The sequence below is a fragment of the Hyperolius riggenbachi genome, chromosome 5, assembly GCF_040937935.1.
Source record: "Hyperolius riggenbachi isolate aHypRig1 chromosome 5, aHypRig1.pri, whole genome shotgun sequence".
NCBI classification, from domain to species: domain Eukaryota; kingdom Metazoa; phylum Chordata; class Amphibia; order Anura; family Hyperoliidae; genus Hyperolius; species Hyperolius riggenbachi.
In genome coordinates, this window is record NC_090650.1 from 280,291,004 (window position 1) to 280,318,151 (window position 27,148).

At 42.6% G+C, this 27,148-nt stretch overlaps 1 protein-coding gene across 1 annotated transcript in view; it reads left to right on the forward strand.

Annotated features, from left to right (window-relative positions):
• The window catches only part of NRSN1 (neurensin 1), a 57,181-nt gene that overhangs the window by 15,477 nt on the left and 14,556 nt on the right, over positions 1–27,148 (forward strand). The window contains exon 2 of the mRNA XM_068234653.1: positions 26,465–26,662. Within this exon, the coding sequence (XP_068090754.1) occupies positions 26,474–26,662 (189 nt within the window). The 5' untranslated portion in view covers positions 26,465–26,473. The remainder of the gene's footprint in view (positions 1–26,464; positions 26,663–27,148) is intronic.

Here is a 27,148-nt window from a genome sequence, read left to right on the forward strand (position 1 = left end):
CATGTCCCGCCTCCTCCATCCCACATAGCACTTAGCCATTCACTTGTTTTAAGCATAGTCACATGGAGTGGAGATGTGCACATATATGTACATTACAAAAACCTCAGGTTTCCACTACAGTAATAGTATGAAAGAATTGGGACTTATACAAGGAGGTGGAACTTTAACACAGATATTAAGGCGGTGCCAAATGTCTTACCTTTAGTTTAGGTTAGGGTGATTTTATAAGCACAAGCCTCTGTATGTTTGGAAGCATGCAGATATGCTATCCCTGAGTTTTAAAATAGGAGCAATATTCTAAATATATGAGGGAGAAAGAGTCCTGATTGTAAAGCTCATTGTTAGAGCTGCAAGGATCGTTAGATGTCAGCAGCAAAAGATGAGCAGAAGTGACTTTTTTTTTGTTTGTTTCATTGTATTTTGTAAACAAAATAAAGCTTTCTCTTTTTATGTTTCTATGCAATTTTGACCATTTCAAAAATGAGTTCCATCCAAATCAATGGAGCGGTTAAATCTTTTTTTGGTTTTGTGGTTGGTACAAAGTTGAGTCCGGCACCATCCGCTAAATTGCTCTTTTACTTTATTAGAAGATTACTGACATCACAACGTTTCGGAGGACTAACCTCCTTTGTCAAGCATAGCCATTATCTGACACATTTAACAACGAATACATCTTATATACTTCCTCATTTCAAACCTTAACCAATCAGCATTGATTGTCGCTCTATGGCGACCAATCCCCTTCCGTCTGCCAAGCAGACCTAATGGGGAGCTTGTCAGTAATGTGCACATATGCTGTGCCTTTATAAATGCTGCGCTTTATAAATACAATAAATAATAATAATGTAGGAATCAGATATACTCAATTTTATAACAATTATTCCAAAAAGAAGGTAGCTAAACAGGTACCAGCTACCACAAAAACATTATACCTAGAATAACTACTAGTAATATTGTTTCTAACCACTGATGTACATGACAGATTTTTTACACAAAGACAATATAGTCTTCAAATAAGGAATTTGAAAAAGAAACATGGTCATTCTAGCCACATTCCTCAAAAATTGGTGATCTTAGGCGTGACCTGCTTCAGATACTATATGAAGCATGAAGAAAACGTACAGGCCAAAGGCGACCCTCCTTGACTGTCACATGTGTTTGCTTCTCATCATTCAGTAATAATGTTACTAAACACTAATATTGGTGACTATTATGTACAGGAAATATAGTTATCAAATAATGGACTTCAGATAAGAATCTTTACTTGTGACAACAATTGTAGTCATCTCCTGGGCTGCCCGTGTGTGACTTGTTACAGGGAATATAGTAATAAAAAATAAATGACCATTGTCACATACATGAGTGAACATTCTGGCTGAGTAGTTATGGAGAAGAAAAGAAGCTGTATTTATGCAAGCCTGTAGCTGCCAGAAATTGTCTTTATCTTTATATGGGGATCTATAGTGAAATCATCAAAACTGTGATAATGTAATAAACAATGTAATAATAATTAGTGCTTTACGTTTAATAGGTAACAAGTGTGTGCCTTTTTCTAGTTTTACTTACTAATAGAGCTCTTTGGTGGCACCTGATGATGTATCTTTCTGCTTGAGCATTAGAACAGTATTTGTAGCATTTGGAATTGTGACCAGGCCCAAAGCAGGGCAGTAAGTGGGGTGCACACATCCAAATGCCAATCTGTGCATGAACAGAGAAAACAATAGTAGGTGCACAACACATGAGTCACAATATAGGAGCCACTATTAAGTGAGAAGCATAGAGGCCACAGTGTACAGGCTGCTATAAGGGGGACACTGTAAATGGTGCCGTAAATGAGTGGCCATTATATATGGAGGCACTGTAATTGGGGGATACTTTAATGGGGACACAAAAAGGAAGTCACATGTAATGGTAGATATAATATGATTACGGGAAATGGAGGAGAGGAAGTGGAAACAAATGTGGAGCTATTACAAGGAAAAGTCTATTTAGTTGCCTCCTAAAACTGTGCCTACTTTTGAGACATGATAAAATAGCCAATTACTTTCCATATATTAATCTCTTCTAGCCCCATTTTTGACCTGTAAAAGTGTTTTTATTGCACTTTCCATTCTAAACTTGTGTTGAAACTGTATATTTTTACCCTTTTTGTCCTTTTTTATCCTTAGGGGAATACAAAATAATTATTTTTTTTTGAAAAATAGCATTCAAAGAAAATCTATATTGAAAACAATGGTAAACATGATTTGTTTGGATCTTTTGGCATTTTTTGCTGTTGGCACAATTATGTTTAGAATAGGAACAAAAAATCTGATTTGGTTTTACCCATGGTGAAATAACAGATTCACAAAGTGGTGACTGCTAATAACTTTCAATGTTTGTATAGCGATAGCACATTTCTCCCTAGGGTCCAATCAGACCCAAGGCAATAGGATGAAGGTTAAAGAAATTGTGACTTGCTGCTTCAGCAGTGGCATGGGTATGGGCAGTGGTGTTTGAGTGTAGGGTATCAGAAATAGCATTCATAATATTTTGTTACTTTTGCATTGATAAATGTTTTTTTGTTGGTGTTTTATTGCTAGTTCTTTTACATAGTTACATAGTTATTTGGGTTGAAAAAAGACATACGTCCATTGAGTTCAACCAGAAAAAAAGTATAACACCAGCCTCCTCCCTCACATATCCTAGTTGATCCAGAGGAAGGCAAAAAAGACCTAACAAGGCATGGTCCAAGGAGCCCCAAAAAGGAAAAAATTCCTTCCCGACTCCAGATGGCAATCAGATAAAATCCCTGGATCAACGCCACTGGGCAGTACTTAGTAATTATAGCCATGGATGTCTTTCAATGCAAGGAAAGCATCTAAGCCCCCTTTAAATGCAGATATAGAAATTGCTATAACTACTTCCTGTGGCAATGCATTCCACATCTTAATCATTCTTACTGTAAAGAACCCTTTCCTAAATAAATGGCTAAAACGTTTTTCCTCCATGTGCAGATTGTGTCCCCTAGTCCTTTGTGAAGGCCTAAAGGCCTTTGTCACTCACCTAACCCTAACTTATCGCCAACATCAAATTCCCTGCTAGCGCTGAATCTTAGCCCCAGTCCCAATATAAATCTTTTTTTGACAAATAGCCCTAACTTCCACCGTTTGTTAAGCCCTTCCTAAAACATAGCCCTAGACTCCCCCACCCCATCTAAACCTATTCCTGATGCCTAACCCTAACATCCCCCTAACTTAAACACCTCCTGATGCCTCACCCTTATTATACCCCATGTTAACATCTTAATATTTACCCCAACCACCTTTTCTTGTTGAACTTGATGGGCAGATTTTTTTTTCATCTAAACTAATTATGTAACTTAACCCTAATAACTAAATCTAACTTGCCCTGCCCTTTCACCAAAGCATAGCCCTCCTGATTCACACCTACCCCTAACAGCTTACACTAACTTTGCATCTTCAGTGTGCTCCAGCATTGCCTATGTATTGCTGATCCCAGGAACCCAACCCAAATACCCCTGGCCATAAATTTTAATCTGCCAATTAGAGTAGGGCATCTTCTACGGATGGCCAAAGCCTTGTGCCAAAACAAGCTCCTGACCTTCAAGAGATTAATCTCTCCACCAATGAGTTTTGGCATTCAGCTATACATAGCCCTATATCCAATCAAAGCCCACCACAGTGACCTGCATTGTTGAAATACCTTTTTATAATATTCATATACCCCACATTCTTTGTGAATTGAGCTTTAAAGAGGAACTCCAGTGAAAATAATGTAGTAAAAAAAGTGCTTCATTTTTTACCATAATTATGTATAAATGATTTAGTCAGTGCTTGCTCATTGCAAAATCTTTCCTCTCCCAGATTCACATTCTGACATGTATTACATGGTGACATTGTTACTGTGGGCAGGTTATGTAGCTGCTCCTAGCTGTTTTGGCTGTTAGAGACAGCTGTAAACAGCTAATTCCTGTCTGTGAACATTGTTACATTGCGGCAGTTTGCCCAGAGTACCGCGGTACTCAGAGCTTCTTGTGGGAGGGGTTTCAGCACAAAATCAGTCATACAGTGCCCCCTGATGGTCTGTTTGTGAAAATCATTATATTTCTCATGTAAAAGGGGGTATCAGCTACTGATTGGGATAAAGTTCAATTCTAGGTTGGAGTTTCTCTTTAAGTCCTAATTCTCCATGACAGCTTGGAACATTTCCCATAAAACTAGCCAGCATTCGTTCTCAGTAGTGTTCACCATTCCATTTTATAAATATTGGCAAATGTTGTGTCACCGTTCAAAGATGCATCCATACGCCTAGCAGAAAAGCATGAACGCATTTACCAAACGTTAGAAGCAGTTCCCTTAGAAACAATGTCAATAAATATTTTATTCAGCCAAGATCTCAGACTCTAGTAAGAAGGAAATGACAAACCGAGGACATCATTTAATTTTAGTATTATAAAAAATAATACTACTTTCCTTGTGAGCAGAATGAGATTTACACTTATTAATCAGTTTTTCCTTCTGGTATGTGTAATTAATTACAATGAGGTACATGCTATTTTAAAGACAGCTGACTCTGGAAAACAGTTTGTGCAGCTGTGTTTCAGATATAACGAGCCTCACAACAGTTTTATCTTCACACCTGCAACAAATAAAGGCCGTATTGCATATCCATTTAAAATAGTTTCTCTACCAGTCTTGTTATGTGCTCGAAAGCAGCACGCATAAATTGCTCTTGACATACAGCTGTGTGCATTTTAACTTATTGTGACATTTAACATATTTGTCAGTTACAAAATATCTCACCAGGTAATGAAAAAGCAAAATAAATACTTCCCTGCTTAGGCGTATGAACAGTGTTCAAAATCATGCATATTTGCCATGTCTAAAGTAGTTATCTTATATTTTTGTAATTCTAGCCAAACCCTCCAAGCTATTGTTCCCCCCCCCCCCCCCATCCCTCCCAAAGACACACATACCCACACCACACGCACATATCTGCCTGCGAAGTAAATCCCTGCTACCCCAAAAATACTCAAAGCTACAAAACACACGGCTTAATTTGTCTATCTCATGCCTAGACCCCTAGATCGTCTTGAGACTTGCTACCATGTGCTCCAGTCTCCTTCATCCCTTCTGCCACTACAGTACTCTCAACTTTACATTGTAATTGAGGGAGGGAATGAATGTATATACCACTAGCCCGTACCCTCATGCTTTTGTAAATAGGGAAAGGGGGAGCTATAATCAATTATCCTGGGATGCCACACGAGGGATTGGTGGTGGGAGGTTGGGTAAGGTCAGTTAGCTTGTCAACCACTCTACCCGAATGTTGAACTATGAAAGGAATTTTGAAAGATTGTGTGGCCCAGTGATGACATCAGAACAGCTAAACTCTCAGTGTGTACAGGGTGATGATTAGCAATCTGGGTGGTAGCCACATAACCCCAAATTGGGGACCCTATTAGGTAAATGGGTGGTGGTTTTGAGGAAGGTTGTTCCAGCAGTCAGTCAGGTAGGTTTGGTGGGGATTAATATAATACAAGGAACCATTTTAAATATGTCCTCTGACCTCCTTTCACTCACCACAGAATTCTATTCTGTATAATAGTTCAGTCTTTAAGCATTTAGTTCAGCTATTTTAATTCACCTGTTTGTGTTCCCTGGTGGGTCAGCATAATATGAAGTATCAGTCCTAATCATTACTGGATTATGCAGTTAGATGTAGTGAGGTGCGTCCTTTGACCTTTTGTATTTGGAAGTAACAAAACGGCAAACAAAAATTCCTCATATGCTTATAAGAATCACTCAGGAAACAATGCATCATCAATGCATCAGCCTTTGTGGTGGAATGTTTACAAAGCTAAATAAAAAGAGACATTGGCCCTTATTCCAATAACTTTTTCTCCCAAGTTTTCTCCTAGGTGATATTTTTAAAAATAATTTCAATAGTGCTATCTCATGTACATTTTGGTACATTTTCAATTGCAAAGATCTGAAAAAATAATTTTAAAGAGAAGAAGAAAAATGATCTCCTAGGAGAAAACTCCGGCAAAACGTGAATTGAATAAGGCCCATTGACTCAAACTCACATGAAACTAATGAATACACATAACACCTCCAACAACAGACATAATTGTTGATTACTCATATCTGCAAACATGTGGATGATCCCATGAGTCACAAGAAAGCTGAGATTGGAGGACCCTACATAACCCATGGATGCATACGCATCCTACACAAACAATGAATGTATCCACTCATGCTGTATATGATTGTATAAAAAAAGTTTGAGCGTCTATTTACCTGAAATTACCCCAAATCTTGTAGGGCACAGTTATACGTTAAATCTTCGTTCTAACTGTGTAAAGGCAATGATATCAGGCACTAATTCAAAAATTAAGCAAGGTCTGGTAAAAACACATTCTCACTGCAGCCAGAACAGTCATGACGCATGTTTAAAAATCCACAATACTCTGTTCACTGGTGTTTTGGGTGTAGGTAGTAAACAAAAACAATGTTAATTGAAGAGAACAACATTCTTATTCTTTTTTGCCTTATGCTCCTGTTGGATTGATTCACGAAATACCAATTAATGTAAAAGTATCGTCCAATAGTGTTAGTTTGGAAATTCTTTAAATTGTTACTAACCACTAAAACGATTGCAAGATAGTATGGAATGCATCAATGGGGTTTGGACATTTGTGTAGATAGGAGTTGCCAAAGAAATAAGATTAAAGTTAGGAGGTGTTAGATATCAAACTTCATACGTTTGAAAAAAATGAATTTGTTTATTTACTTTAAGGTTTTTAGAATTAAGTGATAATTCATTTATAATTGGAATTAGAGCCTCCTATTTCACATTTCTGTCCCTACGTTCGCCTGATATCACCATGTGTGGTATGTTTTGAGCAAGACCCTCCTTTATTTACCCCAGTTCAACAAAATGCCTTAATCGTAAATTTTGGGCTATTTTGTTGCAGTATTTTTGGAAGCTGATAATTGTACATTGCACTTCTCTCTCTTTATAATGCCTGGCTCTATGTTAAACTCTTAATCAAATAGATTAAACCAGAAATTTGGATGAAGTCATCATCAGAAAAAAAAATACAAGACTAACTGAAAAAAACTTCTTCTACTGCTACAGAATTGGGTGGACAGTTTGTCTTTATGCTCACGCCAAATTGTGGTTACGAAGCAGTCCTCAGCACAGGGCCAGATTTCTGGAAAGGCCACAAACGCCCGGGCCTTGGGCAGCTGCAGCCCAAGGAGGCATCAGAAAATAAAAGAGGGGCTGCTACAAATGAAAGAGAAGGCTGAAAATGGGGAGCAACGCAAGGAAAAGGGAAAAACGGATGTCCAAAGGAGCTGTTCATGAACGAAGGGGGCTACAGTACATGGATGTTACACATGGAAGAGGGGTCTGCATATAGGATGGGAGGGGCGCTGCTGCACGTGACAGCAGAGCCACAACATACGTGGCCTAGGGGCACAAGAGTATAAATCCGGCCTTGCCCCAGCACACAGGAATGACATCAGTACTGTACCGCTTTGGAGATGCATTCTTAGTGCACATGACTATTCAGGCTCTTTTGCACTTTGTAATTTACACTTTAGATCCGTTTTCATTATCCGTTTCCATTTTCATTTTCACTACTTGCTAACAGGGTGGCGTTGTCAGTGCAGAGCTTTCACTGGAGTACTTTAGTTATTTTCTGCTGTCAGGTTTTTAATAGCCAATACGATTTTGAAATAGATAAAGTGCAGAGGTTTTACTGGACCAATTTTCCAATAAAGTCAACCCTTTGTTACAGCTAACTGCCGCACAGGGCGAAGTAATAAATGATAGTAATTCAGGATGTAACTTTCCAAGTTAGCCAAGGTGACGTAAATTCTATGCAGTAATAAATACAGTATATAGCTGTTTCCAAACTATAAAAAGCTCTTATTTAATTGTTTAAATGCGTATCAGAAAATGTATTTTTAACACACAGAAGTTAAAGTGGTATTTTTTAACATATATTATGGTTATGTTACCCCACTGACTCGCTGCGAAATTGTGATTCATAGTTTCATAATTAGGTTTGGACATAATTTTATTGTAATTTTATTTGCTACTTTGAAGCCTTTGTTGTCTAAGTATGAATCACAGAGCAAATCAAATTATCTCAAGATTGCCATAAAAGATTTATTTAAAATAAACATTGTAAACATTTCTTTTGTGATCTTACTGTATAATTATTTGCAGGTAATAGCTGTATAGCAGCTCAGAAAGGATTATTTGTCAAATGCTTTAAAACAATTTGTAGTCTTGACAAAATGCATCATGACAAAATGATTGCATGCCTGTTGTGTGCAAGAATAGAGTTAAATGAGTTCAGAATATCTATTGTTTTGTTTGAGATAAATTAAATTGAGGCTGCTTTCACAGTAAGACGTTACAGGTGCACGTTAGTGCAGCCTGTAACGCAGCCCAACTCATAGATCAATGTAAAAGCAATGGGCTGTTCACAGTGCCCACGTTGTGTTACATTGTAACGCTGCACGTTCTGTGAAAGTGCAGCATACTGTGCGTTATACGCGGCGTTAGACTGCTTGCCCATGCGCAGTAATTAGCCACATGGCTAATTAATATTCACTGCACTACTGACGTGCAGTGTTTTCTTCCTGGAGCGGCCGCTTTGTGTGCTGATTGGCTGGCAAGACCACGTGATGCGGAGTGGAACACTCCGCATCACGTGGTCCCGCCAGCCAATCAGCGCCACGGAGACGCAGTGCGCACAAAGAGCTGCATAACGCGGCTCACCCTGGCGTCCTCCTTGAACACCACCAGGCATTGCGTTAGGGGCACGTTATGCGACCATAACATCCCCTAAAACGCAACGTCTTGGTGTGAAAGAGGCCTTAATATATTAATGCTTTTGCCCTACTTTTCAGCAATACTGTCACTTATCTTTTATACTTACTGTTCATAGAAGTATGCATTGGAAGTGGTACTGAAAGAAGTTTACAGTTTTTTGAAGGATACCCGAGGGAACATGTGACATGATGAGATAGACATAATGCTAAGCATACAAATAACTAGGCTGTGTTCCTTTTTTTTTCTTTTTCTGCCTGAAAGAGTTAACATTTAGGTATGCACTGGACAGTTTCTCTGAAGGCGAGACTTATTCGTGCTATAACATGACCTTGATGAATAAGGCAGTACAGCGATAAAACACTTTCCTTGCTGAGAACAGCTTCTGAGAGCAGGGGATAGATAAAAAGGTCAATAGTTCATAAAGCACTTTATTTACCTGAAGGAATGGGCATTTAGCTCACAAAACACATTAGCCTTGATTCACTAACCGGCACTAAGCCAGTTAGTGTGCCTTATCACTTAGTGGACACAAACTACAGCGCTAACCTTATCTGAGGTTAATGTGCCTTATCTGAGGTTAGTGTGCCTTATCTGAGTTAGTATGCCTTATCTGAGTTAGTGTGCTTTATCTGAGGTTAGTGTGCCTTATCTGAGGTTAATGTGCCTTATCTGAGGTTAGTGTGCCTTATCTGAGTTAGTGTGCCTTATCTGAGGTTAGTGTGCCTTATCTGAACTTAGTGCCCCTTAAGTAGCTTTGTGCACACTAAAAGATGCACAAAGCTACATCGCGCACTGCACCATGCACAGCGCGCACAGTGTAATGCATCGATCTTTGCGCCCGGTGCGACGATAATGTTGCACCCGCTATACTGTATATGATGCGACCGTAAAGTCGCATAGGATGCGACGATAACGGTCCACTGATGCGCCATTTAGGTCACATCATGTACAGTATAGCGGGTGCGATGTTATCGTGCAGTGCGCGATGTAGCTTTGTGCACTTTTAGTGTGCACAAAGCTACTTAAGGGGCACTAAGTTCAGATAAGGCACACTAGACTCAGATAAGGCACACTAACTCAGATAAGGCACACTAGCCTCAGATAAGGCACACTAACTCAGATAACGCACACTAACCTCAGATAAGGCACACTAACTCAGATAAGGCACACTAACCGGCTTAGCGCCGGTTAGTGAATCAAGCCCATTGACTTTTTGTACTATAAATGTATTTTTGAGAAAGCAGGCTTATGCTGGGGATACACGATATGTTTCTGTACAGTGTATCGAGCAGCTGATCCGGCCAACTGATAATATTTAGCTGGTCCGATCACGCTGCTCGAGTCGCCCACTCGATCCCCGCCGGCGGACAATGGCAGGAAATCGAGCCACTGATAAGGAGCACCGGCGGGGATGAGCGGTAATCGATCCGCGCGCACGCGCGGATGAGTGGGCACGCGGCGGGGGTCGATCTGGCGGCTAGTCGGCCGCCGGTTCAACCTGTGTATTCCCAGCATTAGACTTCCTTCCTGGGTAAGCCAATTCTTACCTTTATATTACTGGATTGATTATTATTGATCATTTTTACACCCCATACCTCGCTGTCCACAATTGTGCAACCCTTTTTGAAGGTATGAGACATCAGTCTCAGACTTTTAGAGAGAGTAACCAGCTCCAATGAGTCCATTCAGAGCCGGATTATCCACCAGGCAACACAGGCAGTTGTTTTGATCTAGTGAAAGGTCAAGGGCTCGGCAGCCCCAATAAAGATGTATTGCCCTATTGATGTAACTCTTTATGGTCCGTTAAAAAGTTAAAAACAAAGTCTTCAGGAACATGGCCAGATTTATACTTTTTACCGCCCTAGGCCATCTGTCACCAGACGCACCCCCCCCCCCCCCCCTTTGCCTCATACACATACCAATACACACTATTCACTTTGGAGGAGATCAGGTGGTACGCCAGCTGGCTCTGGGGATGAGGGAAAACAATACTATATGGAGCAGGAGGGGCATGCTGGGATCTGTGGTGTGTCTATGGAAGTGGGGAAACATGCTGGGAGCTGTGGTGCCTGTATGGAGGGAGAGGGGCATGTTGGCAGCAGTAGTACCTGTACAAAGGGGGGACTTGCTGGGATATGTGGTACCTCTATTGAAGGGAGAGGGGGCTTGCTGGGGGCAGTGGTACCTCTAGAGAGAGGAAGTGGACAAATGGGACATGTGATGCTGTGGGAGAGGGGATGTCAGGACTCAGGAGCATGTACTCACATGCATGCAGGCCAGGGTCACAGGGACATTGGATCTTCCAGCTTCCTGCTGCAGCCAGTGAAGGCTGCACTACATCTCCCCATGTTAGCTGAGGTGTCCCATTGTCCCATTAGGCTGAGCACTCTCCCCTTCCCCTGTGCTTTGCTGTCTGTAGTCCTCAGAGGGGAGGGGAGAAGAAACAAACAGCTGACAGTGTGATCCTGGTCACTGCACAGCAGGAAGTTCTCTGAGGCAGGCCATGCTGTCGGCTGAGCTGCAGGCTGTGTTAGCTGCCTCTGCCTGCTGGGCTCTTGAGCCAGTGAGTCTGACCCAGCCATTCAACCTGCCCATGTTTTTAGCCTTCTGCAAACACCCTGTCAAAGCGCCTGCTGCCCGTACTTTGTAAACACAGATCCTCCTCCATAAGGTTGCTGTAGCTTGCAGGGCTGCCCGGATTCAAACAAATAGCTACAGATAAATAGGGGCGCTTCCTTCATCAGAGCGATGAGAGAGTTCCCAGTGACATGCTATGTAATTCAAATACAGGAAGTGACATCACTCACTTCCTATACACGGCGCGTCACTGAGAACTCTCTCATCGCTCTGATGAAGGAAGCGCCGCTCTGTTCCCTCTCTTTCAGCTTTTCTCTCCTCACCGTTTCTCCCCTTCTCTGCATAAGGGCTCAGACAAACTATAAGCACTTTTCTGAGCGATTTTACTGCGATCACGATTTTACAATGATTTTAATGTATGTCAATTTGAGCATTTGTTAAAAAGCTCTCAGAAAGCTCTGATGGCTAAAAGTGCTCAGAAAATTGCTTATAGTGTGTCTGAGCCCTTAGTATTTGTACGCTGTGGGTGAGTTGGGCGCCGGGAGCGCCAAATGACGGCTCTTTCTGCTGCCACTAAACTACCCGTCGGCGTTAAATACTATTCCGCCTCCAAGTTGTCGCAACTCCGAGGAAGGTGTCATTTGGGGTATGGCGATCACCAGAGCCCCAAATTTTGCTTACGTGCCCCACGATGCATATTATTGCTGCTATGGGGATCCTGGTTTGGGTAGCCGGTGCTGAGCGCCGTGCACCAAAACCACCTGCTGCTTTGCCTTCTCTCTCCTCTCTCCAATCTTGTTAATAGAAGCCATAATCTAAAGCTGGCCATACATGCATCAATTGTTACAGGCAGATTATTTCACTATGATCGAATCATAACGGCTTTTCCACCTGTCAGTACTGAGTATGGACGTGGCCTATAGGGTTTCATACTATAGTAAAGTGGGTCGTGTGCAGGCTGTGATGTACTGCCACTGACCACCAAAAAGGCATGGATGTTAAGGGGGCTGGGGGGATTAGAGTGAAAACAGTGATGGAAGGAGGGGTACCGAAATTTTCGGAAATTAGCATTAGCAAGGCAAGAATCATGGTTCCAGGAGGAAGGTCAGTAAAGATGTTACCTGACAGAGGGAGATGGTGGTCTGCTAAAGGGGGAGGGGATATCCGAAATGGAAGAGGGGCATAATTGAGGGATTAGCAGAGATGGTGGCTAAGGGGAGGACATAAGGGGGGGGAGGAATGAGCTTTGGGGAATTAAAGTGGTCATACATCTGTTGACATCTGGCTACCTATACTGGGGGGTGACAGCTGGCTATATATACTGGGGGGGTCATCTGGCTACCTATAGTGGGGGGTCGCTTGGCTACCAATACTGGGGGAACATCTGGCTACCTTTACTTGGGGGTTGTCTTGCTATCTATTCTGGGGGGACATCTGACTACTACCTATAGTAGAGCGACATCCAACTACCTAAACTGCAGTGACATCCGGTCACCCATACGGGGGGGTCCTTTCAACAGGGTGGCTGAGGAGGGGGGGCCCAAATTTATTGCTCTGATTGGGGCCCTGTGCGGTCTTAATCCGGCTCTGAGTCCATTCACCTACGGTCATTGCCCACACATGCTGACGATGGTTCCCTCTGGCAACCCAGGTGTGTGAGTACCTCATTATATACCATTTATTTCCACTAATTTAAGACGTACTACATTATATGGTGCTCCTGTCCTTCTTTCTGACTTTTTAAATGAAGGTCACTTGATCCACTCCCCATATGTTTATTGCATGTATAGTTAAATAAAGATCATTAAAGTGAAAAATTCCTCTGAGTTGGTTGACCTTTTTAAAAAAAAAAAAAAAACTTGCTGCTGAACCTTTTCACCCAGTATCCTGGTGCAATATCCACTGCATGAGGTTCCTGTGTGAGGAATTCACCTGATTTGGCTTCAACCCATACCAAGAACGTGGAAACAAAGACAATGGAAAATGAAAATTGGTTAGGGTTAAAAGTGTGGCATGTAACTGTGCTCTGGAAGCTTACTTACCCAAGGATCAGTGCCAGGAGTCCAGCTGTCTGCCTGCCGCATTCTGTGGCACCGGTGCTACCTCTGAGGCACAGCTGGACTCTGGCACTGATCCCTGGGTAAGTGGGCTTCCTGAACACCTTATTGTATGCCACACTAACAGTCCATACAGGCTTTTGCTGCAGCATTCATACAGATGGACCTGTTGTATCGGTGTGTATGCGGTTGACACTAGATTGATCCAGTGTACTTTTAAGTTTGGATTGATTACATGCACTATTGTGTTTTCTGATGTCTGTTTGCTGCTTGCTGCTGTGTTTTTAATTGGTTTTATTGAGGGCCAAATTACCTAATACAGATTTTTTATATTTCTGGACAATGATTGTTTGGTGGTGCTTCATGAAATCTTACCACTCTTCTCATTATGTAAACAAACTATGTTTCCTGCTGTATTATAATAAGTCTGATAAAGCTAGACCAGCATGGGTTATATCTCCCAGCATGCAACGTGGCATGTGCATGTTCATGACCCCAACACCAATTAGAAATGCCTGTTGAAACTGCCAGTTGACTTGATATTATGGAGAATCCCATATTGGCCAGGGGCCAGAGGAGCAGCACCCCGTAGTTACGTAACGGTGCTCCACCCAAGCTCCACACCCCCAGCGGCACACACCATTACGAACCTCCCTTATGGGTAGTGCACAGGTCACTTTAAGGTACATACACACTTCTAATTTTTTAGGATGTCACAGCACATTACTAGTATCAAGAGTTCGAGGGCGGCCAATCTCACCCCGGTGGCGAGGCACTTTAAGGAAGCCCATAATGGCAGATATTTATCCCTACGGTTTATTGGACTGGATAGGATCCATGGTTCACCTAGAGGAGGCAATATGAATCGCCTCTTGTTACAAAAGGAAGCCAGATGGATATTTGAGTTAGACGCAACTAGATACCCTGGCTTAAATGAGAATATTAGTTATGTTCCGTTTCTGCCCCTTTGAGTTTTGATTTCTGTAGGTTTTTGGTGTGCTGCTGCATTCTCGTTTTATTGTCTGTGGGTTTAGGGGGGACCATCTGTTCCATTGGAGTATTCTCACAGCCTTGCTAGTTAATCTACATTTATACTTGATTAATTCCACCTTTGTGGTGGTACACTTGCCCCACATGATTGGCACCATATGCATTCTGAGGGTGCCTATTATATCTGTGGGGCATACTATCTTACATTACGATGTTTTACTGGCTGCTGTCTTACATGGATTTATTCCTGATGAAAAACTGGTTGGTAATGTTTATGATGAAATACCATATTGAGGAATCACCTGGCTTATTGATTGTTTGTGCGCGCTCCCTGTGTTTCCCCGCCGCCTGATCCGGCCTCCTGGTCTCTCTCGCCCCTGCCCCCGGGCCTGCATGCGGGGGGCGGGGCTTGGCGGACGCGCCGTGCGCGCCATTGGTTGGCTCACCCGTCGTGTCTGCCTGCCCCGCCCCCCTGCTCGCTCTGGCCCGGGGGCGCGAGTGGCCGTGTTGTGCGGCTGGATTGGGCAGCGGCTGCTACATGGGGAGTGCGTCACAACTGCTTGGACACGCCTTCTGAAGAAGCCAGTAGTAGCCGGCGAAATCGATCGAGGACGCCGTCCTCTCATATGGCGGCGGACTCCCCTGGTGCCTGACTCCCCATGCTCCCACAGGACATCACCTCCTCTCGGACAATGCTGCTGGCACCTGCAGGAACTTTGCCCTGATGAGTAAGAGCCCACTGGGCAACCTATATGCAACTCATATGATTTGGCTGATACACATTGCCACCATGCTCTATGGCTGCTGCTGCTGCTGTTTATCCACTGGCTGCTTGATCTGCTTTCAGCTTTAATGTGCTTATCTGCAAGGAACTGCTATTGCTAATATCTGCCAATATCTGCTTGTGTTCACTTGAGCTACTGCTGTATGGACTTTTGCTTCCATTGAATACTGCATTACTCTGGCTCTCTGTGTATCTGCAACTTGAATTGATCTCCAGAGACATGAAGAGATAACAAGCAATTTGAGCACATGTGAATATTAATGAGCTGGTAACATCTGAGGTGGTGTCTGCATGGTTTGCTGAGAGTTGAGGACACCTGCTTTTCCTTCTTTTTTGGTCTCTCTCCATATATGGAATATCAACAATGAATTCTGGCTAAAGTCATACGGCTAGACTGGACTTTTTTGTATTTTTTATTTTTATTTTGATTTTTTTGATCTTTGGTTTTTTGAGCTGCGCAGCTTCTACTCATTATCTATGTGCATTGAGTCCACCGGTTGGATCTTTTTGAATAAGAGGGCCCTAGGTATAGCGGGTTTATGGGGTTGGGGGTTGTAGGGAACAGGGAGTTTCCGCTGCCATATATGGTTTTATGCTAATTTTGTACATTATTTTTGCAAGTGATTAATAAAGTTTTGTATTTTTACAAATAATATATATTTTTTGTATTCAATCGGGTCATACCCCTTCCATATAATATCTCACAAGATATTTTTCCACTTCTAATTTTGATTGGCCAATACTTGCCCAATTTTACCCCTTCCACGTAGTACTACATGTAGGTGGTAAAATGAGCCAGTGATTGGCCAATCACAATTGGATGTGTGTATGCACCTCTACATTAGCCTGATATGCTTATTGAACTTGGTCTACTCTGGTCCAAATTTTATTGAAAAAAAATGTAAAGCAATATTAGTTATTAGTATCAGTGTAAGAGCACTGTACTGTATTTGGTCAGGGAAGAGTAAAAATGAGTGGCACTTCCTCTCCTGTATCACATGTCCACAAAGATACATGTGTAGCGCAGAGCTACATTTCCCAGGAAGCATTGCTCTGCTGCTTGTAAGGGAAGTGGACCCTACACTACTAGACAACAGATTTCCTTCTAATCTTATCACACCAAAGGAGAGTTTTGTTTGTTTGTTTGCAGGCTTTGTTCTGTTTTTTTCAGCAATAAACTAAAAGTGGAGTATAAGAGAAATTTGGAGTATAAATATTTTGGGGAGCAAAAGTGAGTGAGACAGTGCAGGCATATATAACGTATGTTAATAATGAATGCCACATGTCTTCTTGTAGAGCTAGTGTATAATGTCACTGTGCAGTTTGCTAGCTGAGCACCTATACACAGAACTGTCAGTATCCTTCTCCAGGCTAGAACAAGACTGTGTGATTCATCTCCTAGTACAACCACCCCCTCTTCTCTACAGCATCCTTATCAGCATAGAGGCAGCAGAAGGTTAGGTGTTACCTGAATGGCAGTAATCTGAAGCTACATACATGATTTTCCTCACCCAAATTCATTGTTCAGAGATGAACAGCTTGCCTGTGCAATGGCTGAAGGTAAAGTTTAACCCAAATTGATGAGGAAGGCTTGGTTCAGTTTGCAGACATTTAAAATGTGCTCCTAGCTTAATGCTGAGAAGAAAGAGGGATAACTATTGTTTGCTGATTTGTTTGCAGCAAGCTGCTTCTAGCCCACCACCCTGGCAGGAAAGGTCTCAGCTATAGAGCTTTGTCACATTGCGTCATGGGAAATGTGACTGTTTACAGACTGGAGCCAGCCTCACCATTCTCTGTTCTGACAGGGATAGTAGGAACCCTAATATACTAAGGTGATGGATTGCACATCATAGTCCTGCCACAATCATCTAAACTCGAGGCAAGTGGTTCTATACAGACAGAAAGTGTAAGCTACTGCACTTTGGGAACTGTGACTATCTATTATTTCAGCCACTCCATGGAGCAGAATAGGGAAACAGTGCATGCATGTTCCCTGGCCATTGCACTGATGAGATGGTATCTCACCTGCAAATCTATCAAATGTGTAAGCAGTGTGAGGGCTGGCAAAGTCAACTATTACAGCACTGTGTACACATAGCTTGTGGGCATGTGCAGCTTGGCAAAAATGGAATCCCCTTGATCCTTCAGACCAACAGTAATGCTCAGTTTCAAATTCAAATATTCAATTTAGTACCAAGGGGCGTATTTGAATATTTCCACCTATTTTCTATTGGTCTAAAAAATAGGCCAATTGGAAGCCCCAGTAGGAAATGTAAGTGCCAATGGGGCTTCTGATCGGTATTATCAATATTGCTTGCAGCGAGGATATATGGCATGTGGACTGTGGGGAACACTCATCAAGATAATAAAACAACAGAAACATAAAAGAAAAAAGAAGACGGACAAATAGAATAACGTAATGAATATCAGGACATACGTTTAAAAAAGGAGAGATAAGTTAATAGATGAAACTGCTAAAAGAACATAAAAGTATTCAGTAGACAATGATAAAGAAATATATAGAAGAAAGAATGATATAGATAAAAACTGAAGTGTACAGATGCAGAAAAAATAAGAAGTTTTGAACCTGGATTATACCACTTATTGGCTAACTTAAAAGCATGAGTAAGTTTTCGGCTGTATAGCCTTCGTCAGACTTCAATCCTGTATGCTTACAAAATTTTGGAACAGAAAGCTATATACATGCAACATCAGAAGGAATACATAGAATTTTTTGCAAGCATAAATACATGTCATTCAGATGCCTTAAAGACCACCTCCAGCAAAATAAAGGTCTGAATGGCAATACATATACTGTATGTTGTCTAGGCACTGTGTACAGTCATGTGAACATATAAATCTGGTACACATCTGGTACATTACAGAGGATAGAACAGACGCACATTTATATCTGTATGTAGCACTTCCTTTTTTCTCCTGAAGCTGAAAGCATTGTGCCCACCTCTTCAGCCTGGTTAACTCCCCTGCCCCTCCCTCCCCTGTTGTTTGCCTGCCTGGATCAAATTATTCTCTTTTCACAAACTGTAGTACATAGAAGACACAGGAAAACTGCTGCAGCCTATCTTATCATACCTGTCTGCTAGAATTCTTATTTCAGATGTCTGTCTGTCTGCCTAGATTAGATCACATGGACATGAGGGGTGGAGTTATGACATCAATCCCCCAGCATCCTTTGCACCTATGGTTTGGAAAGAAAAAAAAGGCCCATAACCCAATTTCACACTGGGGGTGGGAATTTCAAGACCATATGTGGAATACGGACCCTGGGGGTGAGAAAATCACACTTTATCATGTGTGAGTTTATATATCTTGGCAACTTATTAGGTTTAAAGCAAACTGTAATGTATAATGTAGGTACTCTTTAAATGAAACAGAACATCTAAATGGGGTGAGAGGTTGTTAGCTGATGCTGATTTATGACTAATAGATAAGACTCCTCATTTGCTCAGTAGATGGGAATTTGTGAACACAGTATGCCTCTGTGTCTGAGTCCCAAGTTTTAGGGCTTGTTTCCACTGTTGCGACGCGATTTCGGCCGCATTCCGACGCTTGTAAAAACGCATGCGGATGCGTTTCCACATGCGTTTTTACCCGCGATTTCGCCTGCGATTTCGCATGGCAGGGTGCCATGCGAAATTAACCATGACACTGCCAGGGCTAAATAAAATTGAAAAAGGTGCGAAATCGCACGCGAAATCGCGGGTAAAAACGCATGTAACAAACGCATGCGTTTTTACTATTAAATACATTAGCGGCGATTCGCACGGATTCCCGACGCAGGCGAAATCGTTGGCTCTTTTGTGCGTTTTTTTCACGCTGAAAAAAACGCACCTCAACAACGCTACAGTGGAAACAGGCCCATCCACTTGTATTACATGTGCGGATCTGCATGCGTTGGACGCATGCAGATTCGCGATAGTGGAAACGAGCCCTCAGCTACGTACAAGCAGAGTGGATACAATATTTGTCTAGTCTGAGAAAGAGTTTTGGCATTAAATATCATCAATCTAATACTATAAACAAAAGTTTCTGTCCTTATTCAAACCTTTGTCCACAGCCTTGAACCAATTTATAAATCTTGCTTTTACTTATGGCTAACACGGTACAATACCATACTGTGAGAAAAAAATGATAAAACATTTTATTGAGTTTTGAATTCAGTTGAAATTGTACTTTTAATCTTGATTGTCCTTACAAATAGGACAGGGCAAGGTAGTTGTCAAACAAGACTCCCTTTACCTATTTTGCTTGGAGGGGGTGGACATGGGGGGGGGGGGGGGGGTGTCCATTATTATTATTTTATTTTATTTTGATCATATCGGAATATAAACCAGCAGGTGCCCAGTAAATGTGCAGTGTGCAGCCCCACTGTTACACACAGACATAGTCATAGTCACAGGGTCACTCTTTTGGTATGATTGAGACGGGCTTCACACTGCAGATTGGCAGCAGGCCTTCTAACTAACGCGGTAATCCCTGTCTGGCAGTTGGCCAAGCAGGAAGTGCTGTGGCTGATGCGATCTCGTGCGCGGAAGCGTATTGCAAAAAAAGATATGCTTGTGCGCAACGCGTAAAACTGCAGCAGGTTTTCACATTGACACACGTTGCCATAGACTTACATTACTTCCAGTTCGCTGCACCTCACCGCGTCGCCGCAGAACCGCGCTGTAACGTAGATCTGTCTGAGCGTCGAAGATGCGGTGAAAACATCACTTCCATCGCAGCAAGCCATACCATGTAAGTATGAAAGTCTCCATAGACTTTCATTGCCCTGTGGGGGAGTGCGGTAAATTTACCGCACCCCACCGCCCTCAGGGGTGCATCTACAAAAAAGCTTATTCATAAGATAAAGTTACAGGTTTGATAAAGTTACAGGGTCCCTTTAAAGACACTGTAATAAACAAAGCCATATGCTATTGCTTGCAATTATTCACATTTTCTGTTACTGAAGCACAGAGCAGCAATTCTGAGAAATTCAATCACATTCCAGATTCTGTTTATTTATCCAGAGCTCCTGCAGTGAGGTGTAATGATATTGACAGTCATTCCTGGCTTTATACTGAATCTTAATAATAGTCATCACATTGTTAAGATGATCTCTACAATCAAACAGTCCCATTACTTCATGAATGCTGAAACATTTACCTTTTTAAAAAGCAATCAATACTCACATGACTAAAAAATCACTTTTAAAATACAGTAAGGGGCAGGCCACACAGGCTCAATGCAATGCAATACACTGCAAAGCAGGAAATTAAATAAAATGTGTTACAGAAACTAGGAAATTGCAGGGCCGGCACTGCCATTGATGCAAAGGGTGCAAGTACCCCGGAACCCGACCACTACAGCGGGCCCTACGGCCCTGGTGGCCTCCGGCTGGCACTGACTGCTCGCCATGGCCCCCACATGTTCCGTAGCTCAGCTGCCTTGTAATAACTCCTTTCCAATCTCCGTCTTCAGCCATGCTATCTGGCCTCGGGAGCTGACTTTGTTTGGGGGGGTAAAGGGCTCCCAAATTACTTTTTCCTGGGCCCCCGTGTGGCTTAAACTGGCCTTGGGAAATTGTTAAAACGGAACAGGAATTAACACTGGCAATACACTACAGGATGTAGTACCTGGTTAACAAACGAGATAGGGACTGTAGGTTTGTTCTTAACCTGAATCCATTCCATTGGAACGCTGTGCCATCTCTGTCCCCTATGCCTTCTATGTGCCCCCCTTTGCTTCCAGTGTCCCCTCTATCTCCTTCTGTACCTGTTTGTCCCCTTCAGTGCCTTTCTTCCAACTCTGTGTCTCTTTGTCCCCCTTCCGTGCCTCTGCTTGTCCCCCACCCTCTGTTTGCCCCTTTTGTGCCTCTGTCTGTCCCCCACCCTCTGCTGTGCCTCTGTTTGTTCCCTCAGTGCCTCTATTTCCCCCCCCCCCCCCGTGCCTCCATCTGTCCCCTTCTCTGTGCCTCTGTTTGTCCCCCTGAGACTCTCTTTGCCCCCCCATGCCTCCTTTTGTCGTCGCATCCCCCCCCCGTGCCTATGTTTGTCCCTCGTTTTGTCACCCATGTGCCTTTCTTTGTCCCCCCTTTGCCTCTGTTTGACGTCCCTGTGCCTCATTCCCAGTCCACCGATGTCCGTCTAGCCACTCCACCTCCTGCTCCCTCTAGTGTACTGCACTGCTTCCTGTATGACATGTGACATACAGGAAGCATGCCGTGCACAAGAGACGGAAGGTGGCGGAGAGAGGAGGATGGACAGCGTTGGACTCGAGTCGGAGGTGAGTCCATCGCTGCTGCAGGGACATGCGCTGGCACTGGAGGAAGCTTGAAGCTGCTTCTTCAAACTTCCCATGTTGTAATTGCGACAGGATCATTCATGTAGGCGGGTTGTTCATAAGTTAAATATTCATAAGTCTGGGACTACCTGTATTCAGTTATCATTTGATTTTGCCTTTGATCAATATTACAACTGACATTACAATAGATTATTATATGACTAAAGACAACCATTCTGGATCAATCTCTAGATCAATTGTAGCCCTTAATATCGACAATGATAATGATTGCAAATGTTTAAGGCATAAGTGATATGTTACATTAGGCCTGATGCACAAAACTGTGGTGATATTGGTGTGCGCAATAAGCGCACAGCAGTATTATTCTTATTTTCAGCAGCGTCTAGCATAAGTTACGCTATTAGCTAGACCCGGAGTACTTGCGTGGCACAAATGTTGTTACGGTAACAAGCGTTACTAACAAAAGCACTCGCTAGTAATGTGTGTTACCGTAGCATCTGTCATGTTACTCGAATACTGCGGGTTGCGTTAATAGCTTAACTCATGAAAAACGCTGATGGAAGTAAGGGTAATATTGATGTGCGCTATCTGTGCACGTTAATATTACCAGAGTTTTGTGCATCAGGCCCATGATGAGGTAATCATAGATGCATGTAGTACTAGCCTTATTTAGCAAACGATTAATCTTCTGATCAATCAGATTGAATAGTGTTGATGGTGTCAATGAATGACAAAGGATCTATTTATCGATCATTTAATTGATGTGTGTTATGGATCGATTCTGTTTTAAATGACTGGAATATCGGAAGTCCCCGATTAACAAATGAAATAGGGAATGTAGGTTAATTCTTAACTTGACTCCATTCTTAAGTTGGAACGCTGTGCCATCTCTGTCCCCTGTGCCTCCTCTGCGGCCCCTGTGCCTCCAGTGCCCACCTCTTTGCCACCTCTGTTTCTTTATTGCATCCTTGCGTCCCCCTGTGCCTGCTTTGTGTCCCCCTGTGCCTGCTTTGTGTCCCCCTGTGCCTGATTTGTGTCCCTCTGTGCCTGCTTTGTTTCCCCCTGTGCTAGCTTTGTGTCACCCTGTGCCATTGGGTCCCACTGTGCCAGCTTTAAGTCCTACTGTGCCAGCTTTGTTTTCCCCTGTGCCAGATTTGTATCCCTCTGTGCCTGCTTTCTGTGCCAGTATGTGCTTTGTGTCACCCAGTGCCTGCTTTCTGGCTCCCTGTGCCTGCGTTTGTGTCCCTCTGTGCCTGATTTTGTGTCCCCTGTGCCTGCTTTCTGTCCCCATGCTAGCTTTGTGCCCCCCTGTGCCAGCTCTGATATCCTCTCCCTTGTGTCTGCTTTGTGTCTCCCTCTGCCTTCTTTGTGTCACCCTGTGCCTGCTTTCTGCCCCCCTGTGCCTGCTTTGTATCTCCTGTGTGTGCTTTGTGTCCCACTGGGTGTGCTTTGGGTCACCCTGTGCCTGCTTGTGTCCCACTGTGTGTGCTTGAAACAGTGGGTGCTTGAACTGTGCACCTGTAAAAAGAGCTCACGGTACAATGGTGCTGGAGATATCCGCTAGTAGAATATCAATAAAATTACTGATATTCCCTCTTGATACCTAACACTAACTAATCCCCCTGGTGCTGCCAAACCTTAAAAACCGCTGGTAGTGCCTAACACTAAAACTGCCCTGGAATAGTTTATTCAAGAGGTGGTGCTCATGGCTATGTTCTATTAGGACCAATAAAAAAGTTATACACGCATCAACTAAAATCTTAGCATAAGCCCAATATGGGCCAACCCATACTCAATTATAACACATAGTATATCCACACAATACAAATCAGTTCAGAATTTCAAGGTATGAGTCCACAGTCCACAATAACATAGATTTCTTCTTCTCTGATCATGCACAATGTGCCACTTCTTGAAATCTGGCAGGCAAGGCACCACCACACCCTAGGTGAGCCACTTACCGCATATGCTGACCCCAGTGGGTCTGATAATGCCTTGGGACTGTTCCCGGGGTGTCCCCACCTCTCTGGCAACTCAGTATTCCTCTCTGCTGGCTTTCCTTGTGGTCTCTTGTCCCCTCAGAGATGCACCTCAGTAAAAATGCCTCTAATAGTGTGATACTGCTAAAACGTTTAATATATATAAAATAGGTTTACACTCACAATTTCCGTGGTTAAATAGTAGGCATAGAGTAATTTAGGATGGGCTCCCCCCCGAATGTGGGCCAGCTGGCAGGCTCCGTTGCTCCCAGATAGCTGTAAACCGCCAGCAGCGGGAGGAGGATTCCGACCGCCTAATGAGAGCCTAATGAAATCAGTAGGCTGGTTCCATAGGCAGTGGGTGAAATAAATCACGATTTGGAGACAAACTAAGCACTCAAATGGAAATGGAGCCTTAAGACTATTAATGGACGAACTTGGCCAAAGGCTATTCAAGTTGATAAGAAGCTCAAACCTTGCAAGCTTCTTATCACCTCACATCGCTCAGGATTTACCAGAAAACAAATTGCCGACTTCACCTGAGCAATGTCTGAGCATTAAGGGCATAAGTCTGGTGAATTCTAGCTATTTGCCTGAGCGATGCTCCGGTGTCCCGAGCGATGTGGAGCAAGGCGTACATGCCACGGCACTGCTGCCTCTCTCCCCCAAGAGATGTGCATGCACCTGTCGCTTCCACCCAACATCTGTCGCTAGAGCCAGCAGACTCCCAGCACTTACCTGATGTTGGTGCTGTATGCCAGGCACTGCTGGCACCTTGCTCTCAGCCACCCTTGGGACCTGCCATGACCCAGCTCTACTGCCATCCTCTTTTCTGTGTTCTGGCTGGGGTTTCTCATTTGTCCACTGGGTAGACCAATTAAAGTCATTCTAATTCTCATCGGACCAATGAGAATCAGGAAGAGTCTTATTGGTCCACCTGGTGGACGAAGGGGAGCCCCAGCAGGAGTTTCAAAGACACTTTAGATGGGGCTCCGAGGAAGACAGAAGAGGCTGGTCTTGCAGGTCGTGAGTGGCCAGAAACCACATGCCAGCAGTGCCTGGCATATAGTATGGGCATCGGGTGAGTTGCAGGAGCAGTGGCAAGGACCCTTTAATCAGGAATTAAAGGAAAGGAAGGAAGAAATAAGTAATAAAAGAAAGAAGTAGAATAACATATGCAATCCCACCTCCTCCAGGGCACCGGAGGTGGGGGAAGAGCCCTTTGTACATGATATGGACAAACGCTCTGTAAATGAGGGGAAGGCTTTGTTGCCCCTCTCTTACAGAGCCCCCATATCATGGACTATGTGGGCTGGTGTGGTTAGTATGGAAGAGCCCCACATAGGTTGACTAGGGGTTACTAAAAGCTTTGGAAGGGGGGGCTACATTTTTTTTCTTAACCACTTAATGACATGCTGACTTATAAAAACGTCCTGCTAGAGCCTCTTAATGGCTCCAGGACATTTTTATAAGTCAGACAGTGCTGCTGCCGCACGTGCACGCTCCCGCAGATGCACGTGCATCCCCGTGCACGTGCACGTGAAAATTGTGAAAAAAAAGACCCACCAAAAAAAAAAATATACCTTTATTTCGAAACAATATATTGTCACCATACTTTGTACTAGGGACATAATTAAAATCTTGTGATAACCAGGACAAATGGGCAGATAAAATGTGTGGGTTTTATGTACAGTAGCAGTGTTTATTTTAAAACCATAGGGGATGAAATTGGAGAAATAGTGTATTTTTTCATTTTTTCCTTGTATTTCCCTTTAAAATGCATAGAAAATAAAGTAATTACTGAAAACATATCAACCCCCAAAAGCCCAATTTGTGGTGAAAAAAACAAGATATAGATCATTTAATTGTGATTAGTAGTGATTAAGCTATTGGCAAATGAAAGGGATGAGCACTGAAAGGTGAAAATCGCTTTTGTACGTTAGGGTAAAAACCAATTTGGGTGAAGTGGTTAAATTAAAAAAATTGCACCCCCCCTTTAAACTCTCTGTAACCCATTGTCACCCATGTAGGGTGACTAAATCACAACTGCTCCCCCTTCCACTTACTTTTTTCCCCTTATATATCTCTCTCTGGTAGCATAATGTAATCTCATCCAACTTGTCATCTCCAAATAAACGTAGACAATCTCTGTAACCTCTCTACCCAAGGAATTTGATTCTGATATTGAACGCCTTTAACCTTGACATTCATCAAAAATAAATATGTAAATCTTTGTTTATTGTAGTTGACCTTTTAGTTATAAAGAAATGGATCCACTGCATATTGAATGTCTGCATTATATGCAGAAAATTGACAGCTGGTATGGAGACAGGCTGCATATACTCTTCTTCTCCCTTAAAGGGAATGTATGCAACATGATTGCTCATCTGATAATATGTAAATTGTTTTCACAAGGTTTGCTGTATGAATAATAATGTTTTGGGATTTTGTTTTGTTTAAAGGGAGGTCACCAGCAGTAAATAATAACCGCAGTAGGCATTCTCCTCAAAACATGTATGTGTGTGTGTGTGTGTGTGTATGGAGCTCAAAGCTGTAAAGAGAAAAAAATAGTTTGCCAGTCTTGGCCCAATTGTATTCAAGATAAAATCTTGTTTTAAAAACATCTTCTTGAATCTTGTAGGGCAGAGAAAAGAGACAGCAGACACTCTTGATATGATCAGGACTATGGGCCATTGCTATTACTGTGACTGATAATTGTTGGCCATTTTGTTTTATTTCTACCAGACTCCAATTACAATTTAATGGCAAAATAACCTAGAGTATGTCACAAGAGGCAAACTGAACCACTGATCAACATCCTTATTTTAATTCAATATAAATCTTTTTTTTTACATTGTGCTTATACTTATGGTGTTTGATATATGAAACATTTACCAAAGGTATTGTCATTTCAGTTGATAAGAATGAGTTCGTGTGCTGACATCTGTGGGTCCAAGCAGTCACAAAGTACTCCTGAAGGAGGATACCATCGTTATGGAGTTCGGTCCTATCTGCATCAATTTTATGAGGATTGCACAGCTTCCATATGGGAATATGATGATGATTTTCAGATACAGAGATCGCCCAGTAGGTGGAACTCTATATTCTGGAAGGTAGGCAAACCATTGCAAGCAGTGAAACTGATGCCTTACTATTGACAGATCATTTACTGTATATTTACAGAACAGTTTGTACGTTTCATAAGAATTGAACATTTTTGCATACCTTCCTAGTGTTCTGTAACTAAGCAAAATGTTGTTTTTGTATCTTATGCTGCATACAACAAAAATGTGGTGACTAATTGGTTGTTTTATTGGGTTAATGTTGTACTAACTAGTGTGATGAACAGAAAAGTAGTTGTTTATTTGACTGTTTCCCTGATTTATAGCCCTATAGTCTCCTATACTCATGCTACCTCCTTTTAGTCACTATGGGGTATATGCGCTAAACTGTGTTAAGCAAAATGACGCATGTAAAGTCTTACCGCGCGATGAGTAGAGCAGAATGTAATGCATGTAATGTATTTCATTCTTCCCTACTCATCGTGCACTATGCTACATTCACCCCTATATATGTCCAGCCTCCCTGCTCTCTATATA